This window comes from Oenanthe melanoleuca, chromosome 20 (genome assembly GCF_029582105.1).
Source record: "Oenanthe melanoleuca isolate GR-GAL-2019-014 chromosome 20, OMel1.0, whole genome shotgun sequence".
Classification (NCBI taxonomy): Eukaryota; Metazoa; Chordata; class Aves; order Passeriformes; family Muscicapidae; genus Oenanthe; species Oenanthe melanoleuca.
In genome coordinates, this window is record NC_079353.1 from 3,467,807 (window position 1) to 3,489,873 (window position 22,067).

Sequence of the window (22,067 nt, forward strand, 5' to 3'; positions counted from 1 at the left end):
CAAAGATTAAGAGTTTAGAGAAAAAGTAATAGAAAAAATTGTGGTTCTTTTCTTTTACTTCTACCCACACACAAAATGGTCTTCAATGCCAGGAAAATGACCAGTTTTGCTAAATTGATTTAAGCAATGTCAGCTTGCAAACTACATCAGGTTGTGCAATGGCACTGGGTCTGCATGAATGGAACCCTGCTGGCAGCAGATTTCTTGTCTCTCCAGACATTTACTTTTCTCTATCAGATATTTCTCCAGCAAAATTTTCCTGGAGCTGACCTCAGCTGGTAGTGTATACATGGAAGAATTTAAATTTCTCCTGTGGCCAGTAGCCAGACCCCACTTAGTGCCAAGTCAGGCTTGTGTAATAATGGCAATATCTGAGAGTTTTACCACACAGACACAGGGCTGAGGATCATTTTTCATTCACTGTTGGGTGATTCAGTGTTTAACTCCTTTATCAGTCTTTGTCCAAATTTGGGATCAGCAGTCTGAAGCCCTGCAGTCCAGTCCTGCTGGTTTTGCTGACACTGAGTTGTGCTGGTTTGACATTTAGCTGTGGCTCCTCAGCCCTGGGCGAGAAGGCAAATGACAGCCAGAGTACCCTGCTGTGAACAGCAATGGGGGCACCACCCAGAGTCTCCCCAGTTTCCCTCCCCTTGCCCTGTGCATGCAGCTGCTCTGCACCAAAGGTAGCAGAAATCCTTCTTGATTTGGGGCTCATCTGAATGTGTGAAAAGGTTGACACATAAAAACCCCTGAGTGCACATGCCTTCTGTCCAAGCACAAGGTTTTCACTCTGGCTGTCTCTTCTCAACATCCTTGAGGATACACATTTATCAAGGGTCAGTCCCTTACTATCGTGGAGCAGCCAAGTCATAAAGATTCCTTGAAGTTTTCAAGTTCTTTTCTGAAAGTGTTCTGTCTTTTGCTTTTAGTGGTAAAAAAATATGTTTGAGAAGTATTCCTACTTTTCTGACAAAACCTGTCCCTCCCAACACAGTGTGTCCATGTTTTATTCAATGTCACTTATGTCAGCACTTTTATATCAGCTGAAGTCCCATTTTCCTCTCATTCCCCATGATGTGACAGGGAACAGCCCCTTTGTCTCACTCCTGTTGGTCTCCAGTAGTTACAACAAACATTCAAGTCTGTTTTCTGGCAAATTTAGATCAGTAAACCTGAGGTGTTGCTGGACTACTGAAAGTGGGCTGCCAGCATGTCCTGGTTTTTTTGCCTGTGTTTTGTGGAATTTTCAAGGGATAGCCCTGGGCTCAGATGTCCTGCTTGGCCAGTTGTGGAGTGGCTGCTCTGTCTATTGTACTGTGCTACTTTGTGCTAGCAAGATTTAGGCACCTATTTAGCATGTTCTAAAGCAGAAATATAGGTGTCCTCTGAAGATTTTCACTGGGGACATCTGGACACCCTTCAGGAACACAGGCTCTTGTAGATTAATTAAAAAATAGCAGCAAAAATGATAACAATATATTCACACTATTTAAAATATAAATACTCAATTTACCTTTTTTTCCTTTAGAGGCTGAGGAAGAATCTTGACTGGATTACATCTGCTAAGTCAAAGCAACAAAAAGCCCTTAGAAAAAGATAAAAAGAGAAAAGTAATAATTTTTCATTTGTGCCTGATGGGGTTGTGTGTTTTTTTAGTTTTTTTTTTAACTGTTTGCAAATCTTCAGTGTAATGGTTTGAAACCCAGTCGTGTCATTTCTTTACGCCCACACACAGAGCTGCAGTAGTGCAGACACTGTAGCAGGCAAACCACATTCCCAGCATCGGCCATTAAAACTCTTCCTACACCAGCGTGGGCTGCCTGCACCCCCTGCTCTCTCTGCACACACCCCACCACCCACCCTTCACTGTTCCAATGCTTAAAAAAAAGGGAGAAGAGAAAGACACTGAAAAAAGAAAACAGGATGCTTCTTTTGTTTCAACGCTATTCCAGGGACCTGAACCTCTCCACCTGCCTGTGAATTGGCCACCTAAAGGTTAGCAAGTGTTTTGTTGTCATTTTCTATGGACAGAGAGAGAATTCAATTCTAGATGGCAAGACAGGAATTGTAAAGTTACAATTTTTTTTTTTTTTTTTTAATTGTGATGGTTCTTTCACTTAGCAACGAGAAAGATTTTTTTCATAAAACACAAAGCATTTCAGTTCTGGCCCCACTTCAGCTTTTCAGAGGGCTTTAATCGGTGTTTTTTCATCATTTAGTCCAACCTTCTAAACTTTAAAAGATGGATTAGGGTTATTATTTTTCTGTTAGAGCAACCTGTTGATTGCAGTCTGCTGGCTGGAGGTTGTTAACTCTTTCCTAACACGGGAAATGCACAGGAGCAAATTTGATGAAAAGATAAAAGAATCAAAATCCTTTGAGGTTTTTAAGCACTAAAAATCCTATTTTTTCCTCATTGTCAAGCCACTAAGCATGTTACAAAACCAACAGGATATGTTAGATTTGTTTCTTTTTAGAAATAGTGATGTAAATCTAAACTAGAGACATACAAGAAAGTAGAAAGCATTTCTTATGGCTGGAGCTGAGAAAAGTAGCAGTGTAAGAAGTAGAAAGGGAAATATTCTTGACACAAATTGCATGAAGAGGTAAAAAAGGCCAACACAGACTTTACTTACACATTAAAATGTATTTTAGGTAACAATGTTTTTACTGATCTAAGCCTTTAAAATGTTTTATTTATGGATACTCAAGAAAAGGAACATAGGAAAATATAGAAAGCTGTATAATAATGATAAAACCAGTTGCTGCTATTCTGGAACAAAGGGAAAGTAAAGCAGATCCCATTCTTCCTAAAAGACTTTAATACTATATTCTGGTACAGTATTTACAGAAATAATTGTTTAAAAAAGCCCAACCTAACCAGTTTTGCTGATATTATACAATTGTGGAAGTAAGTATAAAAAATATTTGTCCTTGGGATGTGGTACAAGAATTCAAAGTTCCCCCAGCGGGTTTTCAGTGGCTTTGTACTTTAATAACACACACAGAAGGGCAAAACTTCAGAACAGTGACTTGTACCAAGCAGCAAGATTTCCCAAAGTCAGAATTCGAGATGTTACTGTGGAAGGACTCTAAAGGTTTCAAAAGATTATGGGATGAAACACTTTCAGCTGATTCTGCAGGGGACTGAGGCTCCCAACTTTGTTCAGGAGGTACCGGCAGTGTTCAGGCTGCAGGTGGGACTGGCAGAGCTGTGAGATCAGACACATCCCTTGAGAACAAGGGGAGAGGTGAACTCAATACTTCTGTTATGAGACATTTCAAGATAGGAAGTCAAACCGAGAAAAGAGCAAAGGCAGAAATAGTTTTTAAGTAAAACAAGTTTAACAGTCATTTCTGGGCTAACCAGGAAATGTGTCAGTTCCATTTTGCTTGTTTGAATTGAGAACTAAAAAACTCCAGACCTGGGGTACACTCACAAACGTTTTGCTTCCATCACAGAAGGAGTGTTTAAAGTATCTGCACAAAGTTTAATTCTGACCCTGTGGTTCACTATGACTTTATGATGCTAAGTTTGAAGTAGAAGTTTTGTGTGGTCTATCAAGGGAGTTGTGCTGGCTGTCAGTGTTGGATGAGCAAATGGAAATGATAATCCCACTGTCTGTATCTTCCTCTGACAGTAAGATACTGTGTGCTGCTCTCAGCATCACTGCCCTCACAGGAAAAATTAATAATTAGCAATCCTGGAAGATACTTTCTTTTCTTTTTACTTTGCAAAGTTCCTTAAAATGTACAGTAGCAGGATCTTCAGAATCTATTTCCTCACCAGCACAGGAAGAATTTTTACTGCTACTTTCACTTGCTCACACTCCTGACAAAACTCTGTAGGGTGTCTTTGAAGGATGCAAGGTTTTAAACATCTGGGGTGGGACCTTTTCCACTTGGGACCCAGAAATGTGTACCAAGGGTGTGTGGGTTTAACTCCTCAAACCCTGCTGGGGACATGAATTGAGAGAGGAGTGTAGCCCCAGAACTGCCTCCTGTGCAGCACCTGACACTGGGCTCAGCTTTGTGCACAGTTTAAATCAATGCTTTGCTGTGTGTTGAGATAGCTGAAGTTAGCTGAGTTTCTCTGAGCAGGACAATATTTGGAACTTAAATTAATATAAATAAACTTGCATAAAGATTGCAGCTGTGGAAGCAACACACATAGGTAGATCTTTAGAATGAGAAAAAAATCACTTAATTTCAAACAGAGCTAATGCAGTGTGATACTGGTGCTCTTTATTTTGTTACTTCTAGCCATTACAGCAGCCTGTTCTTCCACATAAATGGGAAGAAACACAGGATGCTGTGAAGGACCCTGATTCCAGAGTCACTCATTCAAGATTTAGAGATTTCAGATCAAACTTCAAAAGGTTCTGCTAAGCTCTGAAACCTCTGTGATAGTGACAAATATCCAGACAGCCAATTGCTTTTGCTGTAACTTGCTTTAATTAATTATTGCCTACTTAAGCCTCTCAGGGTAAGCAGTTTGCAGTTTTGACATTTGGAATTTGATACTGAGTGATCTAAATAATGAATTTTAAACATGCTTATACATGTTTTCAATTTTTACTAGGTCCAGCAATTATTAGTACTGTTTAAATTAAGTGTCCCTTTTAAGTAAATTCACCTTAACTTAATAATAGTCAGTCTCAAAGTGGAATAAAATATAATGGGCTCCAGAAATGTGATCAAACTGAAGACAAACTAATTTTGACTGGTTATGTAAAGTGCCCATAATCATCTGTTTGTATGATTTGATTCATGCCAGTGTTCTATTATAAGATGTGCATCTTTTTTCCCCGTTGGTTTGTTGACTGTAGCATGCAGTAATCCTCCAGAAGATCTCACTTAGAGGTGAGAACACATTCCTTTAGGAAAGTATCTCCCAGCAGAGCTGAAACTACTTGCTGCATGTAATTCTCTCCATCTGGACAGACTGAGTCTGTAGAGCAGAAGCATGAGTCACTGTAAAGCAGTTCAGAATGTCAAGTATTTTCTAGATTCACAGATTTTAAGCGTCTGCAGTGCCATTACCAATTACTGGGAGCATTTCAGGGTACTGGAGAAACCAGGAGGATTTAAAGCAGCAATCCTGGGCCCTGTTAAGAGCTTTTCTGCCCCCTGAATAACCACGTGACAGGCAAGAAAGATGGGAAGAACAAGACAAAAATATTTCTCCACCACCAGAATTAGAGGCCTGCTAAATCAGGGCTCCAGAAATAAATGGAAAGCAATCCAAACAACAGGCAAAACTCTCCAGGATCAATAAAGCTGTTTGGAGTGAAAATCCACTGAGGCCTCCAGTACTAGTCTCTCACCAGAATTATGAAAAGAAGGAGCTCCCACTGAAGTGGATATTGGGCAATTAGAACGTTAGAGTTTCACCACTACCCAACCAGGGACAGGCTGCAGCAGCTGAGCTGGGCAGCTGCTCATCACAGGGAAAAGAAAAGCTGTATCTTCCAAAATATGGTGTTCCTAAGGAAATTATACAGGCCAGAGATGCCAAGTTTTTAACATTATTGGGAATGCATATTCCAGTTTGGGATTCACTCAGTCTACCAGCAGAGGAGGTTGCAGCCATCCCAGTCCCTGTTTTAAATGTTTGCATAAAGAAGAGTGGCCCCTCCCAGGACCCCTCAGTGCTGTTCACTGTGGTACCTGAACACTCTTTAGGAACTCAACCACAAATAAAATCAATTTTTTAAAAATTACGTTTTCACCGCACTTGCCTGTGCCCTACCCTATTTTCCCTGCAGCTTGCCACAAGTTTCTGGAGGTTTGTTGAGCATTGTCTAAATGCTTTTAACATTTGTGAGTGTGTGTGTGTGAGTGTCTGAGTGAGTGTGTGTGTGTGAGTGAGCATTTTCCCACCTGGTTACTGCTCTCTCCTGCCCCAGGGGCACTGTTAGAAGGAGCTGGTGGACAGCACCCACGCTGGGTAAGTTTAGCATTTCATATGTGCCAAGTGTCTTCACCATTGTTTTCTTTCCCACATATCTTAAGAGACCCCTTTACTGTAAAGCTAAAATAAAATCAGCTTTAGGAGTAAAAATTAAAAAATCCTACCATTGTATTTCAGGACAATACAATTGAAAGCAGAGTACAAACCCCTCACATTTTGAAAATTCTGTTTAGAGCTCCCTAATTAAAGAGTGATAAAGGACATGGAGAGATTGAAATGCCACTTCATTTTCTTCTGTGTCAACTCTTCCTGTTTTCTGAAGGTTGTTAATGTGACACCAATGTAAAAAAAAAAAAAAAAAAAAAAAAAGAAAAAGAAAGAAAAACCCAACTTCCTACTTCTAATCTGTTTCAAGCCTTTGTCCTTGTTTCTCTCTGCTTGCATCAAGTATTGACAGAAATGAGACTATTTTGTTGAAATACCTGGATCAATCAAAGGTATGTGAACTAAAATTATTTCCAGACTAAAGACTTAATTATTTTCAGACTTCTGCTTCTGCTCCCTAGCATTTCAGTTAGGGATCACTAAAAGCTTTTATAAAAAGTAAAGACTGCTGGTATAATTGAGTATATTGTGTATTTTTAGAATGTTGAAAACCTGCTTCTGTGGGGTTACAAAAGTAAAGGAATTCTGTCATGTCTCCAGGTTGTACCTGCAGACCAGGGTGGGGGAATGAGCAACTGAGCTCTGAGTCTGCTTAGAGACTGATGCTCTGCTCAGAGTTGTGTCAAAAAATGATACAAAAGTGCAGAAAATAATTATTTATGTTTAGTTATTGATTTGGTTAATAATGATGGGCAGTTGACAGAACATTGCATGTGCCATGCAGAAGATAAAAATCTTTTGATTGTGTAGTCCAAAATTATTATAACAGTGCTGACAAAACGAAACAAGTTTTATAAAATGTGTTTGGAATTCAGGAAAAAAGTCTATAAAAATGGAACTTACTGGATTTAAAATTATTTTTTTATCAACCTCCTGTATTAAAATACTTTATAAAACAACTAAGATAATTCCTGCCACAATGATTTTTTATCTGAAGCTGCTCCAATTTTCAATGTTTCACAGACCTGCCTATGATGTGTTAGAAGTTAGAATTTCAAATCAGGAACAAAATAATTGTATTTCGTAGAGTTTTAGTTTTGATAGCTTAAGAAAGCAATTTAGAAAGTTTTGAGCTGGCCAAATCCTGCATTTAGTTTTGCTTCTTGGAAAATTCTCCTTATCTAATTAGGATCAAGTTCTTATGCTGGTAGTTCAATGCCACAAGTTACAAGCAGCTGAGAACATGGGGTGGATGCTCAGGACCAGAGCCCAAGGCATAACCAACAGGAAGTTCCACGTTAGGCAAGGACTACCCCCAATCAGCCTTGGGGCAGGATTAGTTTGAGATAAGCTATTTTTGTAAATGTACAAAGAAATACAGTGGCCTTTTTTGGAATATAAATAACAGATGTGAAAAACCTGATGGTATTTGTCCCAGCAGAATACAAGTCACAGCAGTTTCACTCAGGAAGAAACTACTTTTTCTTTCTGTGAAAAACAGCAAACAACCACACCTGGTGGAGATGTATTATTACATTCTTAAAAGTACATTAAATGTCACCATTATCTTACTTGTTGAGCTTTATTTAAAATTTTCCTTTAAATTTTCTGTCACCACTTAGGTATTTTCTTTGTGGAGCATTACAGAACACCGAAATGAGTCTCAGACTTAGGCTGTGTTTTGGGCCCCAGAAACTTAACAGCATTAAGTGAAATTACAGAGCCTCTGGTACTTGGGAACCACAGGATTCCTATGAAAAACATCTGTCTGTGGTGGCCTTGAAGGGCCCTCAGTTCTGCATGGCCAGGAGGAAACCAGACAGAAATAGTTTGTGCCACTGGAGCAGGCTGGTGGGGGAAATGTAAAATATGTGGAAAATCTGGGGAAGGGAGGGGAGCAAAGACAGTGACTTGTTCTGTCTGATGTGGTACTTGTTAATTGTTCTACCTACTGGGTATTCAGGCTTCATTTTTCTTCTTAGAGTCTGTTCTCTGCAGTGAATTTTTCCCCCTAAACTTTTTTTTTTTTAGTATTTTGGAAAAACTACTGCATACTTAGTTTGTATGATTGCTTCATGTCTCATGCCTTATTGTATGCTGTGTTTAAATTTAAAAGTGACTGCATAAATTAGGAACCATCTTAAATGGGCTTGAAATGTTGATAACATCACTTTTACTCTGTAGGGGTAACTACACTGCACAATATGGATACAAACTTAATTTCTTTAACAAGCTGTATTCTTTTAACATTCATCATTACAGTCACTACCTATGATAAAATGCTACTTAATTGATTATTCCACATAGAAATGTCAGAAGTGCATAAGAAAAGTCCATGCTTGGTAACTAAGCTTAATTTATAACATTCATGAGGAAGAAAAAAAGGCAAAATCTAACATTTTGCTGTGCACAGATCGGTCCATTTTACATGCTGTTTTCTTGGATGGAACCAGTAAAAATTTCAAACCACATTTTGAAGCAATTCTTTTACTGTTTCCCAGTAATGATAACCTATTAAAATGATCCAAGGAAGTTACAGAAGCACCTCTAGAGATTATGCAGTAGAGCAACAAATTGCAGATTTCAAATTGAGACGCTGATTATGTTATTCCAAATGGGTTTTTAATGGCTGTTTGCACAAGAACAACCCATTATTCATAGCAGCCAGTGCATCCAGTAAGCACAGCTGAGCAAGAATCAAATAAACATTCACAGATCACCTGATTTTCACCCAAACTGTAATTACAAGGGGTTATGCTCATGCCCCTAACTCTTCCAAAGAAAATGTTAAACTTGCTTATTTCGATAGTTTCCTCCTTTGTTACTAAGGAAAAAAAAAAAGACAATACAAATTTTTGCTGAAATAAGTAGTCTAGACTATCACCAGCCCTGCATATATTAGGATAGGTTTCAAAAGAGTAGGTTCATTTTTTAAAAAACTGTGTCTAGAAGTTGTTTTACCTGGCATTGAAAGCATCCAAAAACAAGCAGTACACCATACTATCTCCATTAATGATACCAAATTAATTTGGTCTGTAGAGCTTTAATTTCTCACACTATTTTCCTATGATGCCATCTTTTCTACTTTACATTTATGCAAATCTGACTCGTAACAGGACATGAGTTTCATTTTGTTCACATATTTTCATTTTGCACTACTTGTTGCAATGTGTTTGGCCTTAGCTCCCTTAAATTGGGTAAGCACAGATAATATGCAGGCATGTTTAATGTCCTGTGTTTGGAACTGGTTGCCCAAAGAAACTGTGCAGTTTTTATCCCCAGAGGTTTTCAAAACCACACTGGTAACACCCTGACAACCTCATGTGACCTCGGTGCTGACGCTGCTGTGAGCAGGTGTTTGGAGTAGAGATGTCCTGAGGTCCCCTTTAACCTCAGCTGTTCTGTGCTTCTGTATTCAAAATTATTAATATTAATGAAATTTAAAAACATGATATAAATTTGTAATGCAAATATGGTTCCAGAAAATTAAAGTTGTGTTATTTCTGGTGTGCTTAGAGCCTCCATTTGCAAATCTGAAACTGAGATTTGTTGCCAGTGCTTTGGGTGCTCAGTGTAGGTTGTAAGTGGTTGTGAGGGCAGCGTTCAGTGTTCTTTGCACTGTGCTGAACGGTAACTCCTCGAGGAGAAGTGAAAGATGAATCAGATGAGTCCATTTAATTGGGAAGGTGCTGTCTCAGTTGCTGTTCCAGCATGCAGCAGTGTGCATGCTGTGTGTTATTTGCTGCCTGTCCTGTGTCCCCTCCGCAGGTCTATGAGCCCATGGAGGCCCAGAAGGCGCCCGGCGCCGCGGATCCTGGCCCGGGCCCGTCCCCGCGGGGCTCCTCGCAGCCGGCCCTGCCCCAGCCCCTGTACCTCAAAGCCCTGACCATCCCTCTGCTCCAGCCCGTCCAGCCCGCCTGCTTCCCGCCCCACGGGCCCCTGGTGGCCGCCAGGAGCTGTGTGCACCTCGATGGCAGCAGCCTCCCCCTCATCCTCAACCCGCTCGTTCCTCCGGAGGGCGCGGAGCAGCCTCGGCCGCTGTTCCAGAAACAGCTTGGGCAAAGCCTCACCTTGAGCATAGTCAGCACTTTACCAGTTTTGTCATCGCCAAGTTCTTGTGTAAATGCGTCTGTTGGAAGCCCGGGGAAATCAAAAAAATCTGGGAAATACATCTGCAAACACTGTGGACGAGATTGTTTGAAGCCAAGTGTCCTTGAGAAACACATTCGCTCCCACACGGGGGAGAGGCCCTTTCCGTGCACCACCTGCGGCATTGCGTTTAAAACTCAGAGCAACTTGTACAAACACAGGAGAACTCAAACACACGTCAACAACACCAGGCTGCCCTCAGACTCTGACACCAGTGGGGGAGCAGAGCAAAAAGAGAGATCAGCAGAGAGCACCACCTCTCCCCAAGGCAGCAAAGTTTTGAGTGGCACCAGTGAAGACCAGGGGATACACATCAAACAACCCAGGGCAGAGACCAGTGCAGCAACAGACACTAAGAAACCTCACGAGCTCTCACTGCCAGCAACAAGCTCTTCATCAGCTGCTTCAGAAAATCAAGAAACAACAGATCAATCATTGAGTTCAAAGGCTATTCAGGGGGATCCTGAAAGTGAACCTCAAAGTTTATCATCTCCAGGATCTTTGGCAAATGGTCCGTGTCTGAGAAAGAAAATGCAGGAGCAAAGAACCCCGACTGCCAATAAGCACATTCAGCTGCAAAGGCAGCAGGCAACCTCCTCAGAGAAGCAGTGGGATTACAAACCCTTGGAGTGCAAGCTGAAGAAGTGTGAGAGCACTGACTCGGGGTATCTGTCGCGCTCTGACAGCACAGAGCAGCAGATGGCATCATCCAGCCCCTTGCACAGTCTCTACGAGCACAGCACAGAGCTGGAGAATGAAACTGCCTTCAGCAGCCCAAGGTGTGCCTCCGGAAGCACTGCAAAGCCAGAGGCAGCTGACAAAGCTACAGCCTCGATGCTAGAGAAAAAGAGGCTGGAAGAACACATTTCAAAGCTTATTTCTCACAACAAAAGTGTGGTGGATGACACCCAGTTAGACAACGTCAGACCCAGAAAAACTGTCCTTTCTAAACAGGGAAGCATTGACCTGCCAATGCCTTACACATACAAAGACTCTTTCCATTTTGATATCAGAACTTGTGATGTAAATAGGAAAAAGAATCTTTCTCTTTGTTCAGCAAAATCTACCTTTGCACCCCTGGAGAAATGCAAGCCAATGTTTTTCCATTCAGTTCCCACCCAGTTCTCCACAACAATCGACACTGTGCCTGTTACTCGGAGCAACTCCTTGCCTGTTGTGGAGGGAGCGAGGCTGGTACATGACAAACCAGGTTGCTCAAAACCACTTTCTCTTACTAAGCAGTCTGTAAACACAGGCACTGCTGGTTTGCTGCCTAGCAACGATCTCGCTGCAAATTCAGTGGATTTCCCTAATAGCCATCCCCGAGCTCTAGTCAGACAAACAGCGGTGGATGATTTGCCCCTAAGTAATGTGGCTGATCATCCTTCTCTGTCAGAGGAGCTGAAAGGGACTAAAAAACTTGGGGTCGGAGAAATAATTAATGCTAAAAATAAGAAACACAATCAGAGGAAGCTGAAGATGTTCTCTCAAGAAAAATGGCAAATGTATGGAGATGAAACGTTTAAGAAAATCTACCAAAAAATGAAAAGCAGTCAAAATACCAAGAAAATTAAACAAAGAGAGAATAAGATTACAGATATTACAAGCTTGACTCCTAATTCAAGAGACTCAGCCAGCAGCACTGAAATAGCTGAGGAAAGAGATGGCAGGAGCTCTGCAAGTGACAGCCCTTCCTCCCTTGTGACAGCGGCTTCAGCCACGGGTAAATCAGGAACCTCTGCTGATGGTAATCATGTTCTGCAGAATGTGTCCTCTGAGGAAACTGCAGACAGAGTGTCCAATCTAATGGAGACATCACATTCCGTAGCTGCTGGAGCTGTACCCAGCCAAACTTCCCGAGAGCTCAGTGGCAGTGACACGGAGAAATGCACAGCTGGCAGCAGCACGCTGCTGGCTCCAAGCAGTGGTGAGCTCAGGCTGCAAAATCCTGAGTGTCAGCTGAGCAGCCACGGGAGGAATGATGACTGCTTGCCAGTACAGAGTAGCAACAGGGAGAAACCAAACCCTGGGAAAGAATCCAGTGCATTTGAATTAGATTGTAAAAGTACTTCACACAATTATGGGAACCATCACGGGACTAAGGAAAGTGGCCAGCATGGCCTGACGCCCCCGTGGGTCCATTGCAACAACAGAGAAACTGCAGGGAAACCCCAGACTTTGCCATCAGAAAGGAAAAAGCTGAAATTCGAAGTGGAGAGGACACAAAATGTGATTTCTGTGTCCTGCCCTAGTCCCAGTAGTGAAACCACTGCAGTAAGTGAAGCAGAGAGAGGCCATTGCTCTGGCACTCGGTGTCTTCCCACAGCTCCAGTGAAATTCTCTGGTAAAGCAGAGGAGCAAAAATCAAGCATAGGAATTAATGAAGCCACTGGAGGTACTGAGAATGTGGCATATAGGAAAACAATCAAACTTCCCACACAAGCTCTTAATTACACTGGCATTAACCTTCTTTCATATCCTGCAGGTATCTCAAAAGCTTCACTGATGGGATTTTTAGGGTCTGAATTAGGGCTAAGTCATTCCACAGGTGGAGATGACAAAACACATTTTGTAAAAACAGGAGCAAAAGTGCCACTTCCTAGTGACAATGCTGTGGATGTGTCTTCTAAAAGCCATCATCTGCAATCTGATAATTTAAGTCCTGTCCCACAACAAAATGCCTTCTCTCCAAAATATATCCTTAAATTGCCACAGGACAAGAGAGCTTCAGATCTGTCACCTTTGCTTCGATCTGAACAGGAGACAACACCTGTCACTCCTGTGACAGACACCTTAACCACCCCATCCTGCTCTTCCAGTGGCACATCCCTCCATTCAGGTTCCAGTGATGTGGTTTGGTCTCCTTTAAAATCTGAAGTGAGACAAAAAGCTGGCAAAGGAGAAATTCAATGGAATCTTCACACAAATTGGAAAACTCCAGGATTCTGTTCACCAGTCAACTCAGAAACCACAAATATCTTAACCACAGCAGAGAACACCTTTTGTAACCAAAACTTCAAGCAGCAGGATATTGCAAGAGAGGATTGGAAAAACAAACAGAACAAAAATGAATTAAATTATCAAAGGCAAACAGAAGAGAAGTGGATGAGTAAAAGTTCTTGCTCTACACAGACTCCGAAGAAGAAAATCTGCTTTACTTCTGTGTATACAAGTGGCTTTTTCATATCTGCTGACATCAAAGATGAGAGGAAGGCTTTACATCACCTTTGCTCAGGAAGTGACTCTTTGATAAAGACATCAGTTTCCAGCAAAAGCACAGATCCAACAATCCTGGGATGGGACAGAGCGGGAAGTCCACACATCCTTAAGGACACCCCACCACCACTGCAGGATCTGCAGCATTCCCAGAGCTCAAGAGACAGCCCCACTTATTTTTGCCATTCTTTTGGCACTTTCTACTGCCACACTCTCAGCAGTCACTGTAGAGGATTCCCAGTGCTGCCCCACAGTAGCAGGACCAGCTGCTCTGGCAGCTCTCCAGCTGCAGGCTCCAGGATCAGCTTCCCCTCGCTCAGTGCCGAGCCCCGGCTGACCTGGTGCTGCCTGAGCAGGAGCCTCCCCCTGCCCTTGGAGCGGAGTGGCCCTGCAGCCTCTGCCCTGCCCTCCCTGCACACCTGGGACAGGGAGCCCAGCAGGGAATGCACCCTGTCCAAATATGACATCTCCATTTTCAAAATGAGGAACATTAGCAAGACTGTGGCATATGGCTTAACAAACACGAGCTTAAAAACGTTGGTTTCATCCTTCTCTAAAGGACACCAGATGCAGGAGGTAATATTAATAATTCTGTTTGCTTTCTTGAGGGGGTGCTATTGGCTGGCAGCCCACCTCCACCCTCCTATTAGAAAAATGAAATAATTATCAGAAATGCAATTATGGACATTTACAGGCATTTGCTGATGCAAAATTTACAATTTATGTTTTTATGACATAAGTCTTATATTCATTTGATGTATCAGAAGAATACATTTCTGTGTGAATATTTAAGTTTCTTTAACTTGACCATTTCAGAATGCTGATAGTGAGAAGAGTGAATGTCTATTTTTTGATTTTTTTTCCTTTTATGGGGATTTTAAAATATTTTTCTCTAGTAGCATGTGTATTTAATTGTTTTTATTCTAAATGAATATTTGACTTAGACTTTGAATAGGACTTAAATACAGAGTTATTCTACTTAACTCCTATGCAGTTCAGTGCTATTTTAAAAGTCCACAGATTCCAACCTCTCAGTCAATGTAATTCACTTTTTTCATGTACTTAATTTTTTCCCAATATTCTCAACAGTTAAGCTCAGCAGTTCCTGGTGGTTCTTTCAAAAATATTTCAGAGCAAAGGAAGAAAACAGTAGTTTGCAAAAAGGAAAAACTCTCAACAAATAAACTCAAGAGGAGCCACAAACAGAAAAGGATTAAAGTAACCCCTAAATGGTAAGGAGTATGGCTTTCAGGTTCACTAGATATAGACATAACTTTGTTATAATGTGTGGTGTAAAAACTCCACAGAAAATAAAAATTCAACCATGTCAAAACTGGGAAAAGAAAATAAATCTCTCAGAAAGAGCTATTCTTGTACCACAGCAGGGCCCCAAAGGTAAGCTATAAAAAGATCAATATGTTATTTACTATTAGGAGCAGACTTTTCTAAGCAAACCAGACATATCCCACAGAAAGATGATGCCTGATCAGTGGACTCTCTCTGTGATTTAGAAATTACTCGTATCTGTCAAAATTGTCAGCATTTACTTCTGTTTGAAGGGAACCAAAATGCTTCTGCTATTAATCCTGTCCCAGCTCAGAGCAGTGTGCGAGGCCCTTTGTCCTTGGAAGATCCATATCCTGAACTGGTATTCACCAGAGAAGGCAGAAGAATAAATATCAGGTTTAACACAATCTGTAGTTCAAAGGATCATTTGGTTTAAATAAAAAAGCAGGAAGAATTCGAGCGTGAAATTATCAAGGACACATTGTCTCAATCAGCACAGCTCCCCCCTTTCAATGGGAATTCATATCAGTGGAACATTTACCCTCTAATCTTTCAGGAGTGTGGGACAGCAGGATGTCTGATGAATTGCTTCAGTAAGGAGCACATATTGTGTGCATACATCTCTCCTTATTTCATGACCAAAATCAGACAGAGTGACTCCCTTGAGGACAAATCAGTGTCAGTAACTTAATCACCATGTCTAGTTCAGCAAGCAGCACTGCAATTTTGAAGGGTCATTAGAACAGAAATAGAAGACTCAAGTCTGTGTCACTCAGCTGAGTGACATTCTTCTAGAATTTTTTCTGGTTTGATTTTCAGGTGCTTTTTTTTTTATTGTGCTTTTTTTTCCCCTGCTGGTCTCAGAATTTGTTTATATCAAATTTATTTTTATCAAATAAGTGCAGGGATTTAATTAAATACAGTGTCCTGAAAGCTCAGGTCATGCCTATTAGTAGGTAACTGGCCCAACTGGTAACCACCAAATGTAATTTAAATTTCTAATACACAAAAAACCTGAATAAGTGCATCCTTTTAGATTTACATCTTGCTCTGTGGAGAGTGACAATCTATTGATTTAGGGATGGGACTTCAGTGTCACTCATTCAGAGTTACTAAAAGATGGAGCCAGAGTAGAAAATAAAGCAGAGTTGGATTATTCAGTGTGGGTTTGCTACATAACCAAAATCCTTATGTTGTCCCTTAGTGATGATGAACAGGTAGCACTCAAGAAGTGAAAAGGAAAAAACCCAACAACCACACAGCCTCAGGTGATTCTTATGTGGTTCAAGTCCTTGTGAAGTATTGATTTAAAATTCCAGATTTAAGAAAAAGTATCTGTTATTCCTTAATCCTTTCCTCTTAGAAAATCAAGGATTTACTGAAACCGACAGAGAAAAAAAATTATAAAATAATTGCGGGTCTCTTCCCTAAAATCCAGATTTTTTTTTTTGCATTGACATAAACAAGCATCTCCTTCCCAGTAATAAATTTCTGTCAGACTTTGATGCACCTGATGAGGTGGTGTTCTCCTCTGGCTGCTCTTACATCTCCCATTTTTGTTTATCCCCTCAATGCCCCTGCACTGCAGGTACAGAGGAAGGCACATCCATGGATTTGCTCAGCTGAAAATGAACCGGCTGAGCAAGAGGCCCTGTTTTCCCAACAGAGCTCTGGATGCTTTGAGAAAGGGCTGCTCATCCCAACCTCCCAGATTTAATAAGCATAAGAAGTGCCATCCTCCTCAGTCCAAGATACAAGGTAAGTATTTGGAATATTTGTGTGAAAATTAATGTTATTTCAGTGATATGATGAGAAATCTAGCTAGTTTGAGCATGTGGGGTAATAAAAATTGAAGTAAAAGTTTATCCACCTCTTTTCAATAGAAAATTATGTACACCAGCAAAAAGACACATCATATTCCACCTCAGACAAACTTTGCAGAAGAAAAAAAGAAGCAAAGAATAACTCAGGAATATCTTCCCGTACTGAAAACCTAAACCATGTTAAACAAGAAGACAAAACGGATAAAAAAGTAGGTATTGTACCCTAATTCTTGTATTATTTTGTATTAACAGAAAAAAGAATTGTTAATTAAAACCTGAATTATATTCAGCTGTTTTAAAGTTGAAGTTGATGCTATTTTGTATCACAGACTTTGGTTTAAAATGTTTAAAAATGTATTAAAGGTATTTTTGGGAGTTAAAATATAATGAAAACTCAATAATGTTAAAATTAGCTAAAACACAATTAAACTTGCATCAATTGGATAAAATTACTCTGGGCTGAATACTTTACATGTAAATTTTTTCCCCTTCTAATTCCTACAGGACCTTTCTGGGCAAATCAGGGAACACCCAAGAACAGATGCCTCTGTCCAGAACATTACAGCTCCTCTGGGAATAGCTGTGACAGCTCATTCCTTTTCCTCCCCAGCTGACACACCCCTGCAGGAATTCAGCAGGGATGTGGCCATTTGCTGCTGGGTGACACAGCCCCTCGTGCTCCAGCCAGCCCTGCCTGGGCAAACCCAGCCAAGCCTCCGGAGCGACCCCGTGGCAGCTTCCTTTGGGTCTTGTCCTGAGTTTGCAAACACAGGCACAGGTGACCAACCTGACAGCACAAACCCACAGGCTGCTGCTCCTCTTTCCTCACATCCAGGAGCAAGTCAGGAAAACATATTGAGGGTAGAGTCAGAGAAACAAATATTTGGAGTATCAGACCCAGTGATCCAGGCCTCTGGAAGGGAGAAAGCTCCAAGTGAAGAAAACACACATTCACCTCCCAGAGATAACTCAGCTCCCAGCTCCCAGCCAGGGTGTTCACGTTTGTTTGAATCACAAGCAGAGTCTCTTGCTGGGACAGTCAGGAAGGCTCAGTTACCCAGCAGAGAAGACTCACACAGGAAAAACTTCTCTCAGCATCTCCTGGAGCTGCATGGAAGCGCAGACAAGAACAGGTCCCACCTGCAGCCCAATCCCTATGGAAGGCCACATGGAACAGCTACTTCTACCTTTAAAAAGCCCTCAATTACTCTGAGATCTCCTGAGTTCAAGAGTTACTCTGCAGCACCCCTCAAGACGTACAAAAAGAGAGGTTTGGAGATGATGAGGAAGCAAACGCGGGTGGAATATGATGACACGAGCAGTGATGATGAGGACAGGCTGGTTATAGAAATATAGAAGAGGCTGCTGCCAGGCTTGTGTGCCAGCCTGCTACAGCAGGGAATGCCAGGGATCTTTGATCCATAGCTCTGAAACACCTTAACATCAGCAAAGCCATTCCTCTGTGCCAGAGGCAATACCCTCTTTGGAAGAGCCCTTCCTTTCAAGGACTCAACCTTTTTATAAAAACGCTCATTTGAGGGTGGCATTGCACATTTAAATGCAAGAGGCAGCCCTGTGTTCCTGACAGGTTTCCAGCGTTGTTAACACTCCTGCCAGTCTCAGAATTCCACGAGTGCTGGCTGCCCTGGGTGTGTTACTCCAAGCCTGCAGTGGATTGGGTTACTTCAACAATACAACTGCAGCAGCTTCCTCAGTTCCTCAGCTCAGATTTCCTAGGAGGGAATGGATGTGTTCCCTTCTCTGTATTCCTGTTCCTTGTGGTCACTGCCTCTGTGCTGGGAGTGACACACTAAGCATTAAGGGGAAGATCTGTTCCCTCAGTATCTGTGATATTGGAAGAGTCTGGAAAAATGCTGGTCTTTTTCCATGTTGCACAAATGTCAATGCTTCTGTGTGAGAAATGACACAAGCATGCTTTGCTTTGTGTTTTGTGCCTTTTATGCCAAGATCTACTCAAATATTCTTGATTTCTAGGTGGAGAATATGGGTGTTAGCTATTGGTATTTCCTTGTGGTAAAATTTCTGACAAGGATTTTCTCATTATATTTGTCACATTGTGCTCCAACTGATGTCATCTGGAATGTTTTATTTTTATTGTAATTTTAAATGCAAAATGATGCCATTTTATGGAGGGTAAAGAACCTATATGGCATAGCTTGTTTTCTTTTTTTAACAAGTTTTGTGCTACAAAACCTAAAATTTACTGGTTTCTATGTGAATAAATAATTAGATACTTCAATTTGACCATTTGTTCACTTGCTTGATTAAACTGATGAACACTAAAACCATTCCACTACTACATTATACTTCAAATTCTGTACTTAAATTTCTACTGTTCTTGTATTCTGATTCACACATAGGGATTAATAGATTAACCTACATAGGATATTTGGAGTTGTTTTTAATCATGCTCAGGTAAAAGATTAAACAGACCATACAAAGAAATCTAGTTCAAATTATCTGGAAAAAAAAAAAAAAACAAAAACAAAAAAAAAAGTTTATGTGTAAAAAAATGCCCAAACAGCTCAGAGAGATAAACCACATGCCAAGTTCTTGTGTATTTGGATGTCCTACAAATATGACAAGGCTTGAAGTCATCAATACTGACACAATATTGAACCATTCAAAGTTTCAGAGCTTTTTTTTTTTCAGATGGAATCACTCAAAGCTACACCTGGATTCTGAATTTTTAGGAAAAGCAGGAGATGAAGAAACACAAGGCACATAGAGATCTTCAGATCAGTGTTCCCAGCAAGGCTGTTGGCCAAGCACCTTTGGAAAGCACAATACAAAAATCATTGCACCAAACCACACCAGCACCCCCACAGCAACAATTTTCACCTCTTGCTTGTACAAGAGCTAATTATTATAATACATGCACATGTAAGGAATATTCTACATAAAGTTTTTCTGCATAGTGTATGTGTGGCTAAATGATGTATTTTAAAGTGGAATTTCTAGATGAGTAATTTAGAAATATTTTAATGACAGACTCAGAAGTGCTGTGCAAAGAAACTTCTATTCTGCGTAGATTTTACAGCATGCAGTATGGAAATTTCTTTGTCATTCTGCAGCTGTAGCTGGAAGAAAAGTGGGACAAGATTAAGGTAGCTGGGAATGTAAATTTTAAACCATTTCCTGACAAAAGTAATCCTTGACACCTTAGTTGCCTACCCTGTGTAACAATTTGACCTAACATTAGTTCTTTAAAAGTGCAAATAGATCCATGGTGGCATTTTAACAGGATCACTGCAGAAGGCAGTGACTCCAGCACAAATCCTTTTAGCCATAACAGCTCTTGGAGGAGCCAGGTCTGAGCCAGGTCTGAGTCAGGTACCAGTGTGTGAGGCCTGGAGAAAAGTTCTTGGTCTAAGTTAGGGAACTCAGGGAGTTTGCACATCCAAATCCAACTGGCTGTATGGAAAACTGTATTCCAGCTTTCCAGAACACACTGTGCTCACAAAAAAAGTTTTAACAGACAAACTCTTCTGTACCTTTTACACAGCACAAGCATCAGCCACTGATGTGTTTAATTCATTCCCAAGCAGCTGAACATAAAAACCACAGGAGGGCACCAGGCACAGAGGGAAAAATCTGTGTTTCCTTCTCCTCCAAAGCCAGCAGCAGTTCTGATGGATCATCTCTTTGCTATAAGCAGAGCTGAAGTTCCTTTGCACATGAATGCACCTCATCAACATTATCCTCCTTCCAGTGAAGGAAGCAAATTAATAAGGAATGCTGATTACTAATAAGGTCTATATTCAACATCTATCCAGGCAGATGCAAATTAGTGGATGTTTCAGATTTTGCCTCTTTAACTGGGAACACATTTTTTCTTATTCTTCCAGACTTTTCTAGTAGATCTTATTAAATATTGATACTTCACTGATCTGCCTGGCAAACCCCAATTCTTAAACAAAGGTAGGTGAGAGGGCTGTGAACCAACCAGAGCAAGCCTGAGATCCCCAGCGAATACAAAGATATACCTTGAATAAAAGTTCTGGCTTGGAGCTGCTGGAATTGGCTCTGTAGGGGAAACTTCCAGCAGCTTTTCACAGAAGCCACCCCTGCAGCCCCCCACTACTGAAACCTTGCCACACAAACCCAATATAGCATCATGTTATTTAGGGCTGGAACAGACTTTCCAGTCCTATTTTAACTCATAAAATTTTGTTTGTCAGCATCTTCCCCAAAACACAATTCCTAATATATTTAGTGCTTCGATATATGCCCTGCTGACACACACAGGGAGAGGTACCTGAAAACACACTAAACCTGGTTTTGTTTCCTGCCTAGGTTTGCACAACCAAATTTGTTCCCATTCATCAGTGCTTATATTTTAATAGTTTTCTTGTATTTAAGGAGCTTTGTTAAACAATTAATTTTACCTTAAAGATTTGTGTGGAATTATGGCCACAGATAAGGACTTCTGGACTGTACTTTTCATTTACTATCAGCATTCCATGAGTCACATGGATGAAAGGGTCAATAGTGGTTATTTTTAAAAAACTTTAAAATACTTTGAGATTTTTGCAGCTGATTTAAAGTGTCCTGGTGGAACTGGATAAATGTCACGTAGAAGTACTTAGAGGCTGTGTCTTCCAGGGAGCTGTAATGTTACCACAATTTGGTTATAAGCCATCCTCTTAAGTACTTAAACATAAAAAAATGGTTTTCTTTCTCACAGTCAAAGTACCTATTGACTACTCACAACAACTGCCTGAATATGTTCTGCATTTGTTTAGAGGGGCAAGAGCCAGTTAAACAAGAGATGAATTCACTTGAACAAATTTGTGGGTGCTTTGCAAAGTAGTCAAAGAGAATTCTTGTGCCACGTGTGTATAGGCTATTTTAGCTTTAAAACCCTCCCTATGAAAGTCTTATTACTAGTCCCTAACGACTGTCAGAGTTCAAAATCCAATGCTAAACAAGGTGATTCTCACAGAATCGATTCATTAATCTATAATCCATTTTTAAAAACATCACAAGGTTTGTGCACATGCATGTGCTGCATGGTTTTGATTCACTGATTGACAAAACAAGCAGTGCTGAATACAACTCCAGGAGCAATTTCTTAATCCAGCCAGGACTGGAAGTGCTTCAGAGTGAGCTAGTTGGGATACATTAGACTCTGATTCTTTTTAAAGATTCTTATCCCATTAATAAAAGGAGGGATTGGATAAGAGCCATGGGAGCTGTTTCATAACCTCCTGTGGTTTTGTTTTCCAGCTGACTGTGATGGCCAGTTAGGTTCTGCTGCTGAAGTCAGACATTCTGGACCAGCACAGACAGTTAAGCCTTGATGGAGTCAGGCTTCAATTACACTTTCTGCTTTACACCTAAGCTCTGCAAAGTAAAGCCTCTTGCACATTACAGAGGTATTCACAGGGCAAAATTTAGGTCACATCAACAGCCCTCCCCACTCTTTTTACACTGATACAGCTATAATCAGTGTTTGTATCTAAAAATCTATGATTTATCATTCTGTACTATACATACCACTGTCAGTTTTTATTGAAAACATCCTTATTTCATTGCACATGCCCAAATTA

The 22,067-nt window shown here is 40.8% G+C and overlaps 1 protein-coding gene across 3 annotated transcripts; it reads left to right on the forward strand.

Moving 5' to 3' along the window:
* The first annotated feature begins 1,733 nt into the window (after positions 1-1,733).
* Positions 1,734-18,759, forward strand: ZNF831 (zinc finger protein 831). Of its 3 annotated transcripts, none has more exons than XM_056507518.1 (6): positions 1,734-1,995; positions 9,788-13,960; positions 14,474-14,616; positions 16,260-16,429; positions 16,555-16,703; positions 16,999-18,759. In XM_056507518.1, the coding sequence occupies exons 2-6, from the start codon at positions 9,800-9,802 to the stop codon at positions 17,848-17,850; spliced, it is 5,475 nt and encodes a 1,824-aa protein (XP_056363493.1). In that variant the 5' UTR covers positions 1,734-1,995; positions 9,788-9,799; the 3' UTR covers positions 17,851-18,759. The 3 variants fall into 3 exon arrangements, with proteins under 3 accessions (XP_056363493.1, XP_056363494.1, XP_056363496.1); XM_056507519.1 differs by lacking the exon at positions 1,734-1,995 and adding an exon at positions 6,344-6,411; XM_056507521.1 differs by lacking the exon at positions 1,734-1,995 and adding an exon at positions 6,344-6,411 and having other exon boundaries at positions 16,555-16,707; positions 16,999-17,466.
* The last annotated feature ends 3,308 nt before the right edge of the window (positions 18,760-22,067 follow it).